Consider the following 17,937-nt stretch of genomic DNA (forward strand, 5'->3'; position numbering starts at 1 on the left):
CTTCACAGTGAGAAAAATAAAGTGCAACTTTCCTGTAATGGTGTTTATTTGCATATATTAAAATCGATTTAGGAATTCAAAGCTTTCTTAGAATTCCATAGAAGGGCCCAGCGGCATGGCCTAGCGGCTAAAGTCCTCGCCTTGAAAGCCCCGAGATCCCATATGGGCGCCGGTTCTAATCCCGGCAGCTCCACTTCCCATCCAGCTCCCTGCTTGTGGCCTGGGAAAGCAGTTGAGGACGGCCCAATGCATTGGGACACTGCACCCGTGTGGGAGACCTGGAAGAGGTTCCAGGCGCGCATCGGCCTGTTGCAGCTCACTTGGGGAGTGAATCATCGGATGGAAGATCTTCCTCTCTGTCTCTCCTCCTCTCTGTATATCTGGCTGTAATAAAATGAATTAATTAAAAAAAAAATTCCATAGAATATTTTAAAGACATAAACAATATAATGACCACTTGCAAAACTACTCAGCTTTGTCAAATATCAATGTGATATCATAGTTTAAATGGTCAAATACAAATGGCAACGAACCCCTTTGTAGGCTACCTGCTTCCTATGCTAGCCTTCCTCAGAGGTAACTACTTCACTGATCAGGCAGGATTTTTTCTTAAGTGAAGCTTCATCTTTTATTACATATCTACATGCGTATTTTGTTTTTAGACTTTATATAATTTGCAAAAATATTTAAGCAGCCATTCTGCAAGTTATTATTATTTTTCTCACTATTGCCTTTGGGAGACATACATACTTATCTGCTCTACAGATTTTATTCTGTGTAACCACTAACTTTTTTGTCTCTTCTGTTGATGGACATGATAGCTGTTCCCAATTTTTCACTCCTCTAAACTGTTGTAACACACTGTGTTCATAACACATGCATAAGAAAGACCGCTGAGCTGTAAGGATGGTGCATTTATACTTGTTGCTGTTTCCTAAAGTTGTTCTGCCAAGTAGGACTACTGTCAGAGTATGAAAGTTCTGATTACATTATTGAACATTTGTTTCCCCCTAAATTGACAGATAGGAAACCCTCATCCTATTATTAGCTATGTTGAGTGTATCTGCTTTGCAACTTTCTCACTCAGCTTTCCTGCTCCTTCTGGAGGCTTTCAGTGGAGGTGGGGCAAAGCAACTTTTATATAATAAGCAATTTTAATTAAGAAAAAGAAAAGTCTGGGCTAGAGTTCAGCTAAGGGGTTAGGATAGCTTGAGTCCCACATCAGAACACCTGGGTTTGACACCTAGCTCTGACTCCTGACTCATCCTGGCAGGCAGCAAATGATGGTTAAATTGGGTTACTAAAGCAATTGCAAAGAGCAATCCTTGCCCTTCTAGGTATTTGGGGATTGAATTGACAAATGGGAACTCTGACTCTATTTGCCTCTGAAAATAACAAACTTGATGATAATACCCTAACTTTCAGAGCTAAATAGGTATGTATGTGTGAATCATAGGAGCCATTATAAGTAAAAAGTCACTAAAGTTATAATAAAGGAAAGCAGAATTTGATCAGTTCTTGAACACTGTGAAGCCACAATAGACGGAGACAAAGTTCTAAACATGCTCATATGTTTTGAATACAGTCACTAATGATGATATTCTACTGAATTTATATTTTATTTTTATTGGTGATATTTCCATTGAGTCACTTGGGACATGAAAATAAAGTTTTCTGAATTATTTTGTTTTCCTGAGCCACATAATAATCCCTATTTATTTTAATAGGCAGAAATGAAGCCTAAAATAAAAACTTGCTTTAATTAAATGATGTGCCATCCAAAAATACAAGCCAGATGGTAAGTTCTAAGAACATCTTAACATCTGTTCCACTGCTTTAGAAAGTGGAGGGTGCATAAGAATTAACTGTAAAATGAAGGAATAAAACCGCTTCCTACTTCCACTATTCTTACCTGATTTAACTGGAAATGGCTTCTCAAGTAGAAATACCGTTTGTTTCCAGTGTGTTTGGGTACTCTGGGGGCCAGTAGAGAACATGACCTGCATTGGTAGAGTTCAAAAGTATCTGATGATGAACACGATATCTAATATCATGGCGCATTGATCATTCACACCAAATGCAAGCTCCAGTCTCCAATAATAGCAAAACGCTTAAGATCAACATACCTTGAGGCAAAATCAAAACAATCCCCACAATATAATGTACTTTGCATAATTGTTATGAATAATTCAAGATACTTACCCTTTTGTTGCAATTCTTCTCAAAATAGATATCAAAGTAGCCAGCAATTGCCTGTAGGGGAAAAATAAACGTAAATAACACTAATAACACGCTGTACCAATAATTACTCAGTCTTTTAAGATATGGCAAATGAAAAACCATTTTAAAGACCAAATACTCTAATGCTTAGGCAGGTTACTATTATTCCAACAGAGGTTACAAATCAAAATAAAGCAGTATAATTTATCTTTTCCTCACAGAAACAAGTCTCATTAAATAATTAATGCATGTTTTAGTAAACACATATTCATGCTAACCTACTTGAAAGGTGGGAGACCACAGAAAAAGAAAAAGGCCCAGCTAGTCCCTAGTGGCCCGGTACTCTGAGCTCAGCCTTCATGGCACCTCCTGCTTAAGTCAGGCACGTACAGACAGCTGCCGGAGACCCGAAGTGAGATCAGCACAAGCCCCAGCCAAAGAAATCCAGTCCAGCTTCATCTCCAAAACCAAACAAATATAACTGACTCTGGCTTCAAGGCAATATGCTCTGGGCTGGGTTACAGCACAGCAATAAATAACTGAAGCATACTAATTTTATACAAAGCCAACTCACAAACTATCTTGTGATTGAATGTATGAAATTTTAATTAACTGATTTTTTTTTTTAAAAAGTTTACTTTTATCTACTTAAAAGGCGGAGAGAATTCTGACCTACCTTCTACCCTCTTGTTAATTTCCTGTATGCCACAACAGCTAGCTCTGGGACAGGGTAACACCAGAATGGAGCTCCATTTGGGTTTGCCACCTGAGTGGTTGGGGCTCAAGCACCTGAGCCATCATCCACTGCTTTCCAGGATGCATTAGCAGGAAGCTGGTTTCAAAGTACTTGAACTTGCATTCGTATGGGATGTAAGTGTTGCAAGCAGCAGCTTAACCTACAGAGCCACAACACTCACTAGAAGGTTGATAGAAAAACATATGTACACTCGTATGAACCTCATGTTTAAGCAGATAATGAAAGGATAAGTTATTGTGACAGTACATAGTCTTATAAAATTAAATACTCAAATGAATATATGCTTTATTATTAACTTCAAACATTTTTGAATATTAAGACTACCTTGCCCTAATCTATTTTTAAAACTCACATTGAAGTAGGCTTATAAAATGTTAAAAACAAGATTATGGAAGAACCAGTAAATTTCATTTATGTGCTCTGCTTTTGTTAAGAATGTGAAGTTTTATTTTTTTCCAGGGTAAGTACAGATTTAATTCAAAAGAAAGTCAATCTTTAAACTTCAAGTTCATCACATTTTAGGTACCTAAAGAGAATACTATTTATAATTCTTCCAATTAGAATTATTGCTAATTACAGCATTGTTCTCTAAGTTACCAAAGAAAATCATGTAGCTAAGCAGGTTATACAGCATTTTTCGTAGCTGGTTTCCTAAAACTTAAGATATCCTCTATACACTTATTAAATTTATTCACAGAAATCAGTCTTGGTCGCCACTGTATTCTTGTGCTGACAGCAATGCTTAACCGACAGCACACAGTAAATACTTGCTGAGCCATTGTGTTAATTACAATGCTTTCAACACAACATTATTTAGTCTACCCAGTCAGACTGCAATTCATTTAGAGCAGGGTTTAAATGTTAAGTCCTAGGTTTTCACCCCTTATCCAGTACAGGCTCTTATTCAGTCTTTTGCTGTTTAAATATGAGTACTTTTCAAAAACAGAAAAATGGAGCTAAAAGATATGGTGCATTTTCCATGAGCTTTGTGGGGTGGCACACCTTAATTCTATGACAGCAGGACCTCCTGTGCTTGGGACCCTTCCAGCCTTCACCCTATGGCTGTTCATTTTGATCCCAGTAATTTCCTTTGTAATAAGTTGATAAAAAATAAATGAAGTGGGGCCCGGCGGCGTGGCCTAGCAGCTAAAGTCCTCGCCTTGAAAGCCCCGGGATCCCATATGGGTGCCGGTTCTTATCCCGGCAGCTCCACTTCCCATCCAGCTCCCTGCTTGTGGCCTGGGAAAGCAGTTGAGGATGGCCCAAGGCTTTGGGACCCTGCACCCGCATGGGAGACCTGGAAGAGGTTCCAGGTTCCCGGCATCGGATTGGCGCGCACCGGCCAGTTGTGGCTCACTTGGGGAGTAAATCATCGGATGGAAAATCTTCCTCTCTGTCTCTCCTCCTCTCGGTATATCCGGCTTTCCAATAATAATAAAATCTTTAAAAAAAAAAAAGTAAAGTGTTTCCTTGACTATTGTGAGCCATTACAATAATTTCCTGAAACCAAGTGAGGCTTGTGAGAACTTTTGATTTGCAGCCACGTTGGGCATTAAGTGTGTGTAATCCGAAGACTTGTGACTGGTGCCTGAAATAGGGGGAACTTTCTGGATTAAGCTTAATTTGTGGAGTCTGTGCTAAGCACAATCGAGCAATTGATGGAAGAAATAAACAGTGGGATGATCAGTTGATGTCACAAGAGTTGTGACCACAGAACTTATTTCCCCTTAAATATCAAAAAGAGCCCTTACATTTACTGATGTGAAACAAGTCCTATACTGTTAGGTGAAAAGCAGTCTGACAAACAGTATGCATATCTGGGCATATACTATATGTTGAACAAAGTTGACTGTTTATATAACTAGAAAGATGTTGACCAATGTATTGATAATGGACAGATCTTGAGTATTCAGATTCCTTAGGTTTAACTCTATGTAGCATTTCAACAAAGTAAACAATGGCTGTGAAAATGTTTAATAATAATTAAGCTTAGCATATAATGTTGCCTGGAGAAGTGGTCAATTCAATTAGTGCCCTTCTTTCAGTCCCCTTACTGGCTCCCCAGAAAACTAGACCACTAACATATAGGAGAAAACTAGACCACTAACATATAGGAGAAAACTAGACCACGAACATATAGGAGAAAACTAGACCACTAACATATAGGAGAAAACTAGACCACTAACATATAAGAGGAATTAGATGAATCTGAGGGGAAAAAGTGGCAAGTTCACTCCAAAATACTTTTTTGAAATAACATCACCTAATAAAGATGTTAGAAAAGCAAAAGCAGAAAAGATACAAATGGAACAGTCAGAATAATCAACTACCAATCTACGTGAAAATATTAAGCTTTCAGAATTATTCTTTAAAGCACACAATTTACATATTGTTTATACTTTACAGCACCAAAAATGAAAGTTGGAGAAAGATCCTAGCAAGCTAACGAAACCTCTGGGAGAATACCATGTCAGTATTAGAAATTCTTGTTATGCCAGCAGAAAATGTAAGCATACATGAAGAGAAACTTTGTCTATTTAACTATGGTTACAAGCATCTTGGCAATCATCTGGTAAAAGAATTAAAGAATCGTTACAGAAAATGGTATTGAGAGGATACTATGATACCTGAGTTCAAAAAAGTTAAAAACTACATTTAAAATCTGAAAATAGTTAATTTAGAACTATTTTCTAATTCCCAAATTAGCTATATGAATTTAAAAATTTGAAAAGAAAATCACAGACCCACATTCACACCCACGGAAGAAACTAACCCTACTTTAACCTTCCAAGTAAAACACAGGCAGAGGACGGTAACTGAACAAGCTTTGAGAGAAAAAAACTGACAGGAAATCAACTGTTTATGAGCACGTGGGAAGGGATCCGTGCCAATGATAAATCTGAACTTGCAGCTACTTCATGCTCCCCTTTGAAATGCTGGTTTTAAACTTTCAAGCAGATAACCTTTCCAATGACGCCTGGTTGTTCCATAAACATACACTAGAGTTGAAAACACAGACACAGTTCAGGAAGAAATTCAGCTGTGACTAAAAAATTACATGCAGATAATCTACTCAGCATTAACATAACTGACAGGGTGGAAGACACTTTTGTTCTTATTAACCAGACGGTTTATTGTTTTAAAATAAATATTTATCCTGGAATACAAGCAAGAAATGCAGTATACCCTAAAGAGTTTTTTTTTTTCCCTTTTCTTTCCCCTCTCTCTATGGCAATCTTCTCTTACCTGTGATCAATCATGGTCTGAATATACTAAGTGGAAAATATTAGAAATAAGTTGTAGTTAGCTTTCATGCTGTTAAGTGACTCTGTAATTGCTGCTGTTAATCTCTTACTGTGCCTAAGTTATAAATTCAACTTTAACAGAGATATATGACTGGGAAAATATCATGGTATACACTAAATAGGGGTCAGTACTACCTGCGGTTTTAGCCAGTCACTGGAGTTTCTGAAATAGGACCCCTTCATATATGATTCTTAGTAATTAAAATAGATTTTTTGATGATATGACCAATGAAATGAGGACAAAACCATTTACTTCTGAACATAAATCCATTTTTTCAATTAGTGTCATCACCTAGTTACTATCTCTGTCTTTTAAACGCTAATTTTAATGAATTTAAATTCTCTCAGTGCAAGTTATTGAAATGTGTGAGTATACCTCCACCTCAGGAAACTGAAAATACTAGTCATGGCGTTAACTAGAGCTGTTAACTTGACACATGCTTGAAAAAGATCACATAGGTTAGAAGTCTAACCACAGAATAAATTTACCTTTTATTCCACAAATATAGCTTGTCACGGCCACTGAGGACGGGTGAGGTGGGGAATAAAGCATTACAATTAAGTATCCACCAGGGCTGGATTCATTTGTTGAAAGGAAGGTCACAGTTAAATATTTTTTTTAATGATATAGTTTAGGGAAGTTTTACTAAGTTCATTCGGCTCAAACAAGGAAGAATGATAACAAACAACACAATAAAATACTAGTGACAATGACGATGAAAAAAGTAGTATGAAAGAACGTGCACACACAGTGAATTTCTGGGATAGTTTGGTTATTCCTAAAATTTGTTGAGAATCCTCCACAATGAGTTAGAAGTAAACAGAAAAATAAATGAGCATGTAGATTTACTGTGTACTTTAAGCATTCTGAAACATGAGAATGAAATTTCAGAATGAGTTGCTAATATATATATATATATATTTTCACAAAGTGGAAGAAAATAACTCCCATTTGTAAACTACATTCAAAGCCACGTTAGCTTCATTTTATACATGTTCACTGGGAGAACAATGACAGAATAAAAATGAATTTACTTTCTCACATATTTTGGTGTGATGAGTGTTTCTATAAAGAGGACTCATGTGTGTATGTAACAGGATGGCAGCCAACAAAATAAGATCAGACTAGCCTTATGAGGAAGAAGGAAATTAAAAATTATCATTATCGTTATCACCTGCAGGGAGTAATTTATCATTTCTGTTCTTCCTTGGTATCATGTTCCAACAGCGTGTGGCTACAGCAGATACAATTAGGCAGCTGGCCACAGAAGTAGGGGGATAATGTGCTTTTGATGGAATTTATCCAAGCATGGAGATAGAGTGCTTGTAATCCATGCAGCGGAATCACTAACAAAAACACAGTCCATTTGTGCTGGAGTGTATATTTTTTTTCAAAACTGTAATATGGAATTCAAAAGCCAAATGATATCAAATCTGAGGAAGCAAAGTAAATAGATAATGCATAAAAATAGTTTCATTCTCAGGTGCACATGATCACATATAGAGCAAGCAGATAAAATACAAACCAAAGCCATACAAGCTGCTGCACATAGCTCGAGCTCTGCTAGTGCTAGATGGCGTCTGAGCTAGGGTGACATAACCAACAAATACTAAAATTACATATGATAATTTCTTCTCAGTATTAATTGTATGTTATTATGGGTTCTTTCTTCTTCAATTAATTTTCTATTTTATCCCAGGAGAAAATTTGCATCTTTTCTTTCTTTCATGATTCCTCTAGGGAACAATACACATTAAGTGCCATTTAATTCTCGGGGGATGCTGGCAGATTGAGCAGTGTTTAGAAATAACACCAACATGGGACGCAGCAAAAACGGACAATAGGTCTTAAAAATCCTAAATTCTCTTGTCATCATTTTAAAATTTATATAATAATTGCAATTCCTTTTAAATTCAATTATTTCCTTGAAAATATAAAACTTAACTAAACTGAGTTTAAAAGGTAAAAAAAAAATCAGTATGAAAACAAGCTCTTTAGTTTTGACATGTGTAAGAACTGATGTAAAACTGATGTATCATGTCTTAATTGTTCAACACTTATCTATAGCTATAAATGTTTTGTAAACAACAGTAACTGAGATGCACTGTTACTCACTTTTTAAGAATCATTTACTGTATGTGCAGTAGAGTGCACGTAAGAGTGGGTTTTGTATCTGGATACAGCTGTGAAATCCACACTCAGACCAAGAATCCGAGCTTAGCCTTGGACACCTATTCAATTCTAGGCACCTTGGCCTCCCAACAGGTTCCCATTATCCTAATGTCTAGCGCGCACATTCATTTTCCCTGTAACTTCTGGTTGCACATCATGCAATCTTCTGTGCCTAGCTAATCTGCCTTACTATTGTTTGTAAGAAACACCTATGCTGTTACAATGATGTTGTAGCCCATTTGCTTTCATAACCGTAAGATTATATGAGTACATTCAGTTCCAGAGAGGATACATTCCAAGACCACTAGTAGATGCTTTAAATTTCAGGTAGTAGGAACCCTATATAGCTACAATTTTTCCTATGTATATTACAGGATAGTTTAAATTATAAATTATATACAGTGAGAGATCAATGATACAATAGGATAATTATAGCATATGTCATGGATCGTATCAGTGTGGTCTCTGCTCTTTTCTCTCAAATATTACTGCACTGTACAGTCACTCCTATTGTTGACTGAGGATATCTGGAATCTTACGAAGTAACACATTGGTAAGGAAGAATTATTGCATATGAGCACTGCTTATTCACTTTACTGCATATAGGCATTTGAACCATTTGAGATTTTTGGGAATACAGTGGTACTTTTTTTGTGAACATGCATACTCAGGGCTTTTGCATACATGTCTAGCAGTGGAATCACTGTTAGAATGAATATATATATCACTTTTGTTAGTCTTCACAATCTCCTTTAATTTTGGTCTTTTATCTCTAAATATGCCCTGGTACCTCCTTTATTAAACATTTCATGGGACAAAGCAAAGTGCTGGGGAATTTTAATTTTATGTAGGAAATTTTATATTTCCTACCCAAGTGAGGTAATCAAAAAGGCCATCAGAGGTTTTTACTGCTTCTTCTGAACTGGCAAATGCCTACGGAGCAGAAGCAGCACTAAATGCCAGTCTCATTTCATTTCCTTATTTTCTTGAGTCTTTCTGATATCTTAAAAAAGATAGTATTTTGGGTTTTGGGCAGCTTTTGTAGTTTTCAGCAAGAGTCAGTCTATTTTATGTAGCTTTTCCTTGCTACTTGTGGTTCTCTGGGCTGTGATACTCCTCCCTATTCTCTAGTGCCTCACTTGTTATGTCTAAATTTAAATGTTACTTTTTCTGGCCAACCTTCCTAACAATACAGCAGACAATAATACACCTACTAAGTGCTTCTGCAATCCCTGTAACAGCACTGACAGCATTTATAATACTTTCTGTTCAGTGTCTTTTGCTCAATGGTATACCCAATAGATCCTTTAGGGGCAAGTTCACTATTTGTGTGTTCAGCTCCCTACACTCAGTGCCTAGGCACAACTTTTGGCATACTCTCTATATGGTAAAAGCAACTGTGGCTACTTACGAAGGCATAAAATATAACCTCAGTGTGCAGGGACTAGAGGAAGTAAAGATTGTTAACTGAAGAATAAAGTGATAAAAACTCAGCTCTTACTAAACTTTAAGGAATGCAAATTAGGAAGCTTCTAGCTCCACTTAACTTTGCAGTTTTATTTTAAACTGATAGCAAATCACAGCTACTTCCTAAAGAAATATTTCCTGATGACTATACCAACAATTTTATTATTCCAGAAAAATAGTGTATATGGTTTTAGAATGGCTTTTGAAAAGCATTATCAAAAGTAAAATCTTAAAGATGAGCAAGAATATGCCAAACAAATGTTTTGATAGATTCAATTACTAGATTATTTAAAAATTATGTTATTAAATAAAATGCCATTTTCAAACTCCTTATGTTGGCATTAAATAGTGTCTTGGGGGTCACAGATGACCTTCTGAATTCTTTCCTGTAGTCACTGTATTAGCAAGAAGCTAACATACAGTGTGAGCAATATGTGTCGCTTGAATGAAAAGTGGTCTTGAGTATGTTTGCTCATGTTTGCCATTTAAAGTCTGGTTTTCACTGCTCCTTTGGCTTTTTCTCTCATACTAATTCCCTCACATCATTAATTTCATAATACATCATATAAATGTTTACTGTTTCCTAATAATCCACTTTTGTGTTGCTTTCCCCGTTCCCTAAAACTACCCAGAAAACTAAGGTCAAAGATGGCTTACCACCCCTCAACATCTGAGCCCATCTTATACAATGCAGTCTCTTGGGAAGAACTAAAAAATCTGATGGTATTCATTAGGTTTGCATTTAGAACTTGCCATTGTTTCAAAGAAGCTAACTGTAAGTTCTGACATATCTGAAAAATGAAGTGTTGTTGCATTTATGGACACTACTGGACGAGGCAATTTCCATTTCTTGGGCTCTAGTATTGAGTCTGGTCCATTTTATATGCATAAGGCTAGAGGAGCAGAGAAACAAGATATCCAATTAAACATCATCATGCAGCATTTGGGGATGGCCAGGACATATGCATCAGATAAAAGCTTTTCCTTTAATAAGTAAAATGTAATTGAATTAATGATCTGAAATAATGAACATGGTTTACCTTAGAGACAGTTGCTATGCATAAACATAACATTTTAAAAGAAGGTATAACTTGCCTAATACATTGGACATTTATGTGTGTTCATAGGTCTCAAAGTGGTCTTTGCCTATTTGTGTCTATAAAGAAAGGTCGATGAGGTGGTGCTTCAAGTCCAATCAGTTGGGCTTATTCAAACCTGACAGAGGAAGAATACACCATCAATAAAATCCTCAGCGTTTAACTCCTGTACCTTTCTTGAAGACAGTATGAACTGACTCATTTTGGCCAACAAGCATGATCCTTGCCATACAGCATGCAAGTATGTTTCAAAAACATACTTTTCCAATTCTTCTTTCTCACACTTCCCTGAAGACTAACCTCTTCTGTTAGTTAACAGACATATACCAGATGTGTGAAAATAAGAGGAAGTTCAGGGTTTTCAGAAAAACAATGGCAATATTCACAGGGGTTTCCATCAGGACAGTCTGAAGAAACCTGAACTGGGAAGATTACTTCCTTATAGGTCATTGCTCTAGGGTTAACTGCAGGAATCAAAGAGAAAAAGACCTGGTCAAACTCACTTAGCATCACAATCTAATAATGCTAATTGGCAGCCTCTGTGATTAAAACTAGGGATCAGTCCCCTGACAGCTCTAATCAAGGATCCACTCTCATTGATTATTTGATAACTAAGCCTCATCTTGTGTTTACTGCTGTGCTTGAGCTAGGTATTGTAGACCTGTCTGGGTGTGATTATTTCATTCACAATGAATTCTGATAATGCTAATCTCAAGCATGATCCCATACCTACCTAGAATTAATTATGTAGCTCAGGAATTTCATTATTCCACTTGGGTCATATTTTACAACAATTTGATGTTTAAAACCTTTTATAATAAAACTTAATTAACGGAATTAGACTTCATGAATTTTTAAAATGTAGACTCAGAGGCACTGTTCACAGTAGCAGCTTTCAAGAGTCCCAAACACTCATGTCTTTAGAGGAATATTCTACAGAAAGATTACTGTACTTTAGGATTCCTCATAGACTTTCTGGCTAGATTTAAATATTACTCATGATTCCTTCTACTATTTCTATGCAATGAATATGTAACTTAAAGTAAACTTTTGGGGCTAGCATTGTGGTACAGCTGGCTAAGCATCTCATCCTGATGCTGGTGTCCCATATCCGAATACTACGGATTGGAGTCTGGCCTTCTCATCATGCTCCCTACTCGTGCGCCTGGGAAAGGAGTGGATGATGGCCCAAATACTTGGCCTTTTATCACTCAGTTTAGGCACCAGGATGGAGTTCTGGGTTCCCGGCTTTAATTGGGCCCAGCCCTAGCCGTTGTGGCCATTTGGATAGTGAACTAGGAGATGGAAGATCTTTTTCTGTGTCTTTCAAATAAATCTTTGAAAAACAGAAAGTTAAAATATAAAAAGAAAAATCTGTTTCTTGTATTGTTCTTAATGGTTCTATTTCAAGGACGTATGTAAAAAAGTTCTCATTATTATTTCTTTATCTCATTTCTGATTAATTAATTCAAAGTGCTGTCAATTTTGCATCCTAGGTATCTGCTGAGCATTCCACTTTTCCATGGAAATCAAATAAATGTAGAGATTTGGATTTTAAAAAGGCCCCTAGGGCTTTTACCTCCCAAGTGCTTTTGCCACAGAAGCAGTGGATACTTCATCAAGAATTGTCAATATGGGCACCAAGGACTGTGTCACGACTGCCAAGGAGAAAATCAAGGGAATCTGAGTGCCCTCAAAGGCCAAGAACTCTGAGGTCAGTCATTTCCTGTGGGATCTCCCACGTGGGATGGAAGCAGTCCAGAACCCTCCTCACAGGGCCCAATGTCACTGGAACAACAGCCAGGTGCCCCAAGCAGTCCTCAGAAACAGAAGAACAATACATTTCCTCTGGACTCAGGAGAGGAGCTTTCTCTGTTCCTTACTTAATTCCTACTTTGGCTCCCCATCCTCACTTGCACTGACGATTGGGGTTGCTCAGGAGCCCCAAAATTAGCTCAGCTAGACACAGAGAGACTAATATGGAAAGTTTTGAACAGACAGGAAAGTCACCTGGCCTATAGTTGCTCAGTCTTACTGGTCAGGCTCCCAATTTGGCTTTTCCTAGACCTCACTAGGTAGGATGCAGAGTTCAGTTATCCTAACTTGCTAAGTTATTGGAGATTTTTCTGCTCACCCGCTTAAGACTGTTCCACTCTTCAGTTGTTAATATATGGCTTGTTAGAGTTACAAAGTCTGTTTTGATTATTCTAAAATGCACAAAGTTCTCAAAATTTTTGTTTGAATATTACAAACTGCTGAGTTTAATTATAATAAAATTAAAAATAAGCCACTAGGCGTGTAGTTTAGAAGCTTCTAGAGTCTTGGAAATTGAAAAAAAAAAAGACCAAGTGGCAGTAAATTTCAGACGTATTACATAGAGGGTACTTGTACTTCAATCAAATATAAAAATACCTGAAGTAGATGGAATCCTTTGAAATAAAAAATACAAAATATCCCTTTGTGTAGCATCTATATATTTTCAAACGCTAAACCAAACATGGGGGAAAAAACCTCAGTCAACAAAGTTACTCTGGAAAATTCTGTAATAAGGTGTTATATTAGAGACCAACATATAAACTAACCTTCAGGTAATGGCAAAAAAAAAAAATCAACCTTTGTGTGCGAATTCTAACCTGTACAGTTCGGTAAATTACAGCTAAAGAAAGTTTTTTTGCATGTACCTCTAACAATTTCAGTTAAAAAGCATGCAGACACACAAATGTCCATCTAATAACCATTAATTTGATGGCATATGAAAAAAGCCTAGCAAGAGTACAAGATGGACAGTCAGAGTTCTCCCAATCATTTAAAGCCTTTGCTGTTCACACTTTTCCTCTGAATAATGGGGGATAACAAGGATATTTTTTAAGCAAAGGGTGAAGTGACCTGAGGGGGGCATTTCTGAGCAATCTTGACTGAATACGTAGAGCAAACAAAACCAAAGCAGATGTGGAGGACAGTGAGTTGGTTATATATGAGCGTGGGCTGTGACTTAGGCAAAGGCCGTTTAAGGGGAAATGGGAAAGGTAGAAATATTGAAGAGTTACCTATCTGGGGTTAGGACTGACAAGATTTGTGGACAAACTAAATAATTTAGGATGAAAGAAAGTCTTAAAAATATAGTATCGTAATTGAATATTAAAGACAAATACAGAAGAATGAGTTTAGAGGTCAGCACAGAAGCTCAATGACTAGTATGCAGAATGGAAATACCTTTGAGATATGCAAGTTGTAAAGTCCAGTAGGGAATTGGGAGCTTTTCTGTTTGTAGTTTTCTCTTCCCTTACCATGTGAACTTTTGTTAGACTGATCCATGTTGTAGTGTACAGTTGTTCTTTCTTTACTGTATTTTAGACTCTATAAACGTGCCAGCTTCTACTCTAGGTAAATGGAACTACTGGAAGAGAGCTGCAATGGACATACTTGTATTTCTAGTGAACATATACATTTTTTTCTAGGTAAAGACCTAGAAGTGAAACATGCATTATATGCAGGGAAAGCATGTGCTTATGTCTGGAAGCTACAGCAAGTCACTAGGTGGTGAAACTGCTTTAGCTCACTGTAGTACTCTGCCTCATCACTTGTACTCATTCCTTAGAACACTGTCATTTATGAAATTCTGCAAAATATACTCCACTAAGACATAATTTCAAACATACAAAATGGTATCATTGTGTACTGATCATTATATTCAACAAATACCAATACTGGCACATTTATCTTATCTGTTCTTCCTGTCCTCTTTTCTGTTACACCAATTTACTTGTATATTCATAAGATTCGTTTTGCTTATTTGAAAGGTAAAATGACAGCAAGAGAGAAAGTGTCTCCATCTACAGATTCACTCCTGAAATGTTCATAACAACTGGGGCTGAGTTATGCTACAGCCAGCAGTCTCCCACATGGGATAGAACAGTCCGACCACTTGGGCCATCTTCCACTACCTTTCTAGGTACATTAGAAGGGAACTAGATCAAAAGCGTTCTAGCCACGACTTGAACTGGCACTTGGATATGGGTTGCTGAGGACACAAGCTACAGTTTAACCCAGTGCACCAGAAGACTTGGCCCCTTGTCTTACATTATGTCATTTCTTTACTAGAAAATTCAGTTTATGTGTTTTTTAAAGAAAGAATATTTTATTATGTAGCTATTGTGCTCTTCTCACAACAGTTCAGTTCTTCATAATTCTTTGGTATCTTATTATGTCTTTCCCATTAACACCCTGTAAATACAAGTATTGTCAATACCTTGCAGTGTATGTCACATACCATTCAGAGTATCTCATAGCAAGCACAGAGATTTAAGTGTGGTTACTACCACCTAAACCCAGTAACAAAAGATCATATTTCAGAATAGAACAAAAGTTCTAGACCATGCTGTAGACCACATGGTCATTCACACTGAAGAAACCAAAAACCAATTGAAGAGGCATTATCACAATTAGAAATGTTCTCCAACAAGACATACAATTTACCTAATGAAGCCAAGTAAAATATATACCAGATGTCCCCCTAAAAATCTATGCTGCAAGTTCAAGACAAATTTTTCTACTTCTAAGCAGCACAGATGTGTTGTAATAATTAGTTTCTTTAGCTGATTAGCTTCACAAGGTCAAAATTAGGTCAGCTTACAACAAAAAGTACTAACAGCCTATTTAATTCTCAGGGATGAAATTCACATCAGCAGGTTTCCACGGACAGAGATTTTTCAAAAGCTTTGAAAAAAGATTTAAAGAGCATTATGGCAAAGAAATGGGTTCATATTAAAGTTTCTTCCTAAGCTGCAAAAACTTTAAAGCTTAATTTAAGGAATTGTTGAAGTCTGAAATGTAAATGATTCAGTTCCTCTGAACAGCAATAGAATTATTTTAAACAAACAACCCGGGCTAGTGTTTGATGCAATTGAGCCAAATAAGAATATCTGACATTTTCTATTTATCTACTATCAAATATATCATTTAAAAAGAGCTAAATTGATAAGTAGCATACAACTCGCTGACTACTGTTTAATTTTCCTTTCCTGATTTGAACCCCAGGATCAGTATTGTGGTGCAGTGGGCTAAGCTGTTGCCTATGATGCTGGTATTCCAGATTATAGTGCCAGTTTGAATCCTGGATACTTTGCTGCAAATCCAGCTTCCTGCTAATGACCAGGTAAGACAGTGGGGAGATTGAGTTGGTGCTTCTGACGATTTAGGGGAGTCAACGAGCAGATGGAAGCTCTCTTTCTCTCTCTGTTCTTAGAAATACATATATGAATTTATATACATATATATTTGGCTTGGTTATGACATAAGCCATCCTTTAAACATTTTTTTTAAAAGAAGCATTTATTTGAAAGGCTAAATTACAGAGAGGAAGAGATCTTCCATTCACTAGTTCACTCACCAAATTGCAGCAACAGCTGGAACTGGGCTGTTCAAAGCTAGGAGCCAGGAGCTTCTTCTGGGTCTATGATGTGGATGCAAGGGCCTAAGTGGTTGGATCATCGGCTGCTGCTTTCCCAAGTCCATTGGCAAGGAACTGAACTGCAAGTGGAGTAGTAAGGACTCAAGCCCAAATGCGATGTCAGTGCTACCGGTGGTGGTTTTACCTGCTAAGCCACAGTGCTGGCCCCAAATAACTAAATTTAAAACATAAATATGTAGACTCAGATTAATTTTCTAAGTTGGAAAAATACCTGAACTTATTCAGGGATTTGTTTTTTATTCAGGATACAGACAATTGCAAATACTGCCAAAAAAACTTTCTCATACAACAAAAAAGTAGAGAAGCAACAAAATCATAGATAATTTTCATTAAAACGAGTGTCTTGCGTGCAAAGAAATCTGCAGTATCTCCAGAGAGGAATGAATCTTTCCTAGCTGAGCAGAAACAAACAGTAGCTCTCATACCTGAAGGCACTGACCCAATGTGGAGCCACTGGGCCACCAAAGTAACAAAAATGCTATCATCACTGGAACTTTCCAAGCACAAGGAAGAATCAGGCCATGTTTACCAGCTGCACCCAGGCTTTTATGTAGTACACTAGGGTTTGGAAAAGTTCAAAAGGCAGAGCTAGACTTCTCTGTAAACCTATTCTTTCTCAGGCTCCCTACTGGGAGATGCATCTATGAAGACAGTGGTTATCCTGCCAAGCAGGAAGGTAAGGAGGTTTCCTTGCAGTTCTCAGATTTAAAGTCAAAATAGTTTACTATCACCAGTAACATGATTTTAGACTTAGCTAGAAAAATGAAGTGGTTTCAGATATCTCAAGAAAACCTGAACAGTAATCTCAGGGAAATTAAATCTTCCTCAATCATAGATGGCTCAGTTGGAGTGTCTAATCTTTCTAATTCAATCCAAATCCCAGCCTTTCCACTGAGTACCAATTCTCAACTACTAGGTCATTAAACTATCAAACCCTTATCAGGACCTTTTTTCTGCACTCCATTTTGAAGGGCCCACTGAAAACCAAATTCCTCAAGTCTCTTAACTACCTGACTTTATCTTCCTTCCTCTGAGATGCCTTTAAAATTGTCGAGGTGTACAAACAAGGTAGTGGCCCTGTGCTCAAAATGTTGGAAATGCACTGAGTGGCACCCAGCTCAATTTCAGTTTTGATAATAGCCCTCATTTTAGAGAATGCCTTTCCAGGGGAAAAATACTATGTACTCTTTTATATTTTGTGCAATTAAAATCATGAAATATGAGAAAAAAGGGGAAGTGAGACTCAAAACAAGTATACTTATACGTGGCTCAGGGAATTAGCAAATATAAAAATCCTAAATGATTCTAAAAGAAATTTAGAGGTTAACCAAATGGATGAACACAAGTCTAAAAATGGGCACAAAATCTAGAATAACTGAAAAATTTTAATTAGCTAATACAAAAAGGAAAGAGTTGGCAAGAAAGTAAACAGATGTGCCCAGCCTTGG

At 37.0% G+C, this 17,937-nt stretch overlaps 1 protein-coding gene across 3 annotated transcripts in view; it reads right to left on the reverse strand.

Annotated features, from left to right (window-relative positions):
* The window catches only part of PRMT3 (protein arginine methyltransferase 3), a 115,392-nt gene that overhangs the window by 7,275 nt on the left and 90,180 nt on the right, over positions 1–17,937 (reverse strand). For all 3 annotated transcript variants that reach the window (XM_012927086.2, XM_058663252.1, XM_058663251.1), the window contains 2 exons: positions 2,203–2,253; positions 1,913–2,000 (listed from right to left, as the gene is read on the reverse strand). In XM_012927086.2, coding sequence (XP_012782540.2) covers positions 1,913–2,000; positions 2,203–2,253 — 139 coding nt within the window. The remainder of the gene's footprint in view (positions 1–1,912; positions 2,001–2,202; positions 2,254–17,937) is intronic.

Source organism: Ochotona princeps, chromosome 4 (genome assembly GCF_030435755.1).
Source record: "Ochotona princeps isolate mOchPri1 chromosome 4, mOchPri1.hap1, whole genome shotgun sequence".
Taxonomy (NCBI): Eukaryota; Metazoa; Chordata; class Mammalia; order Lagomorpha; family Ochotonidae; genus Ochotona; species Ochotona princeps.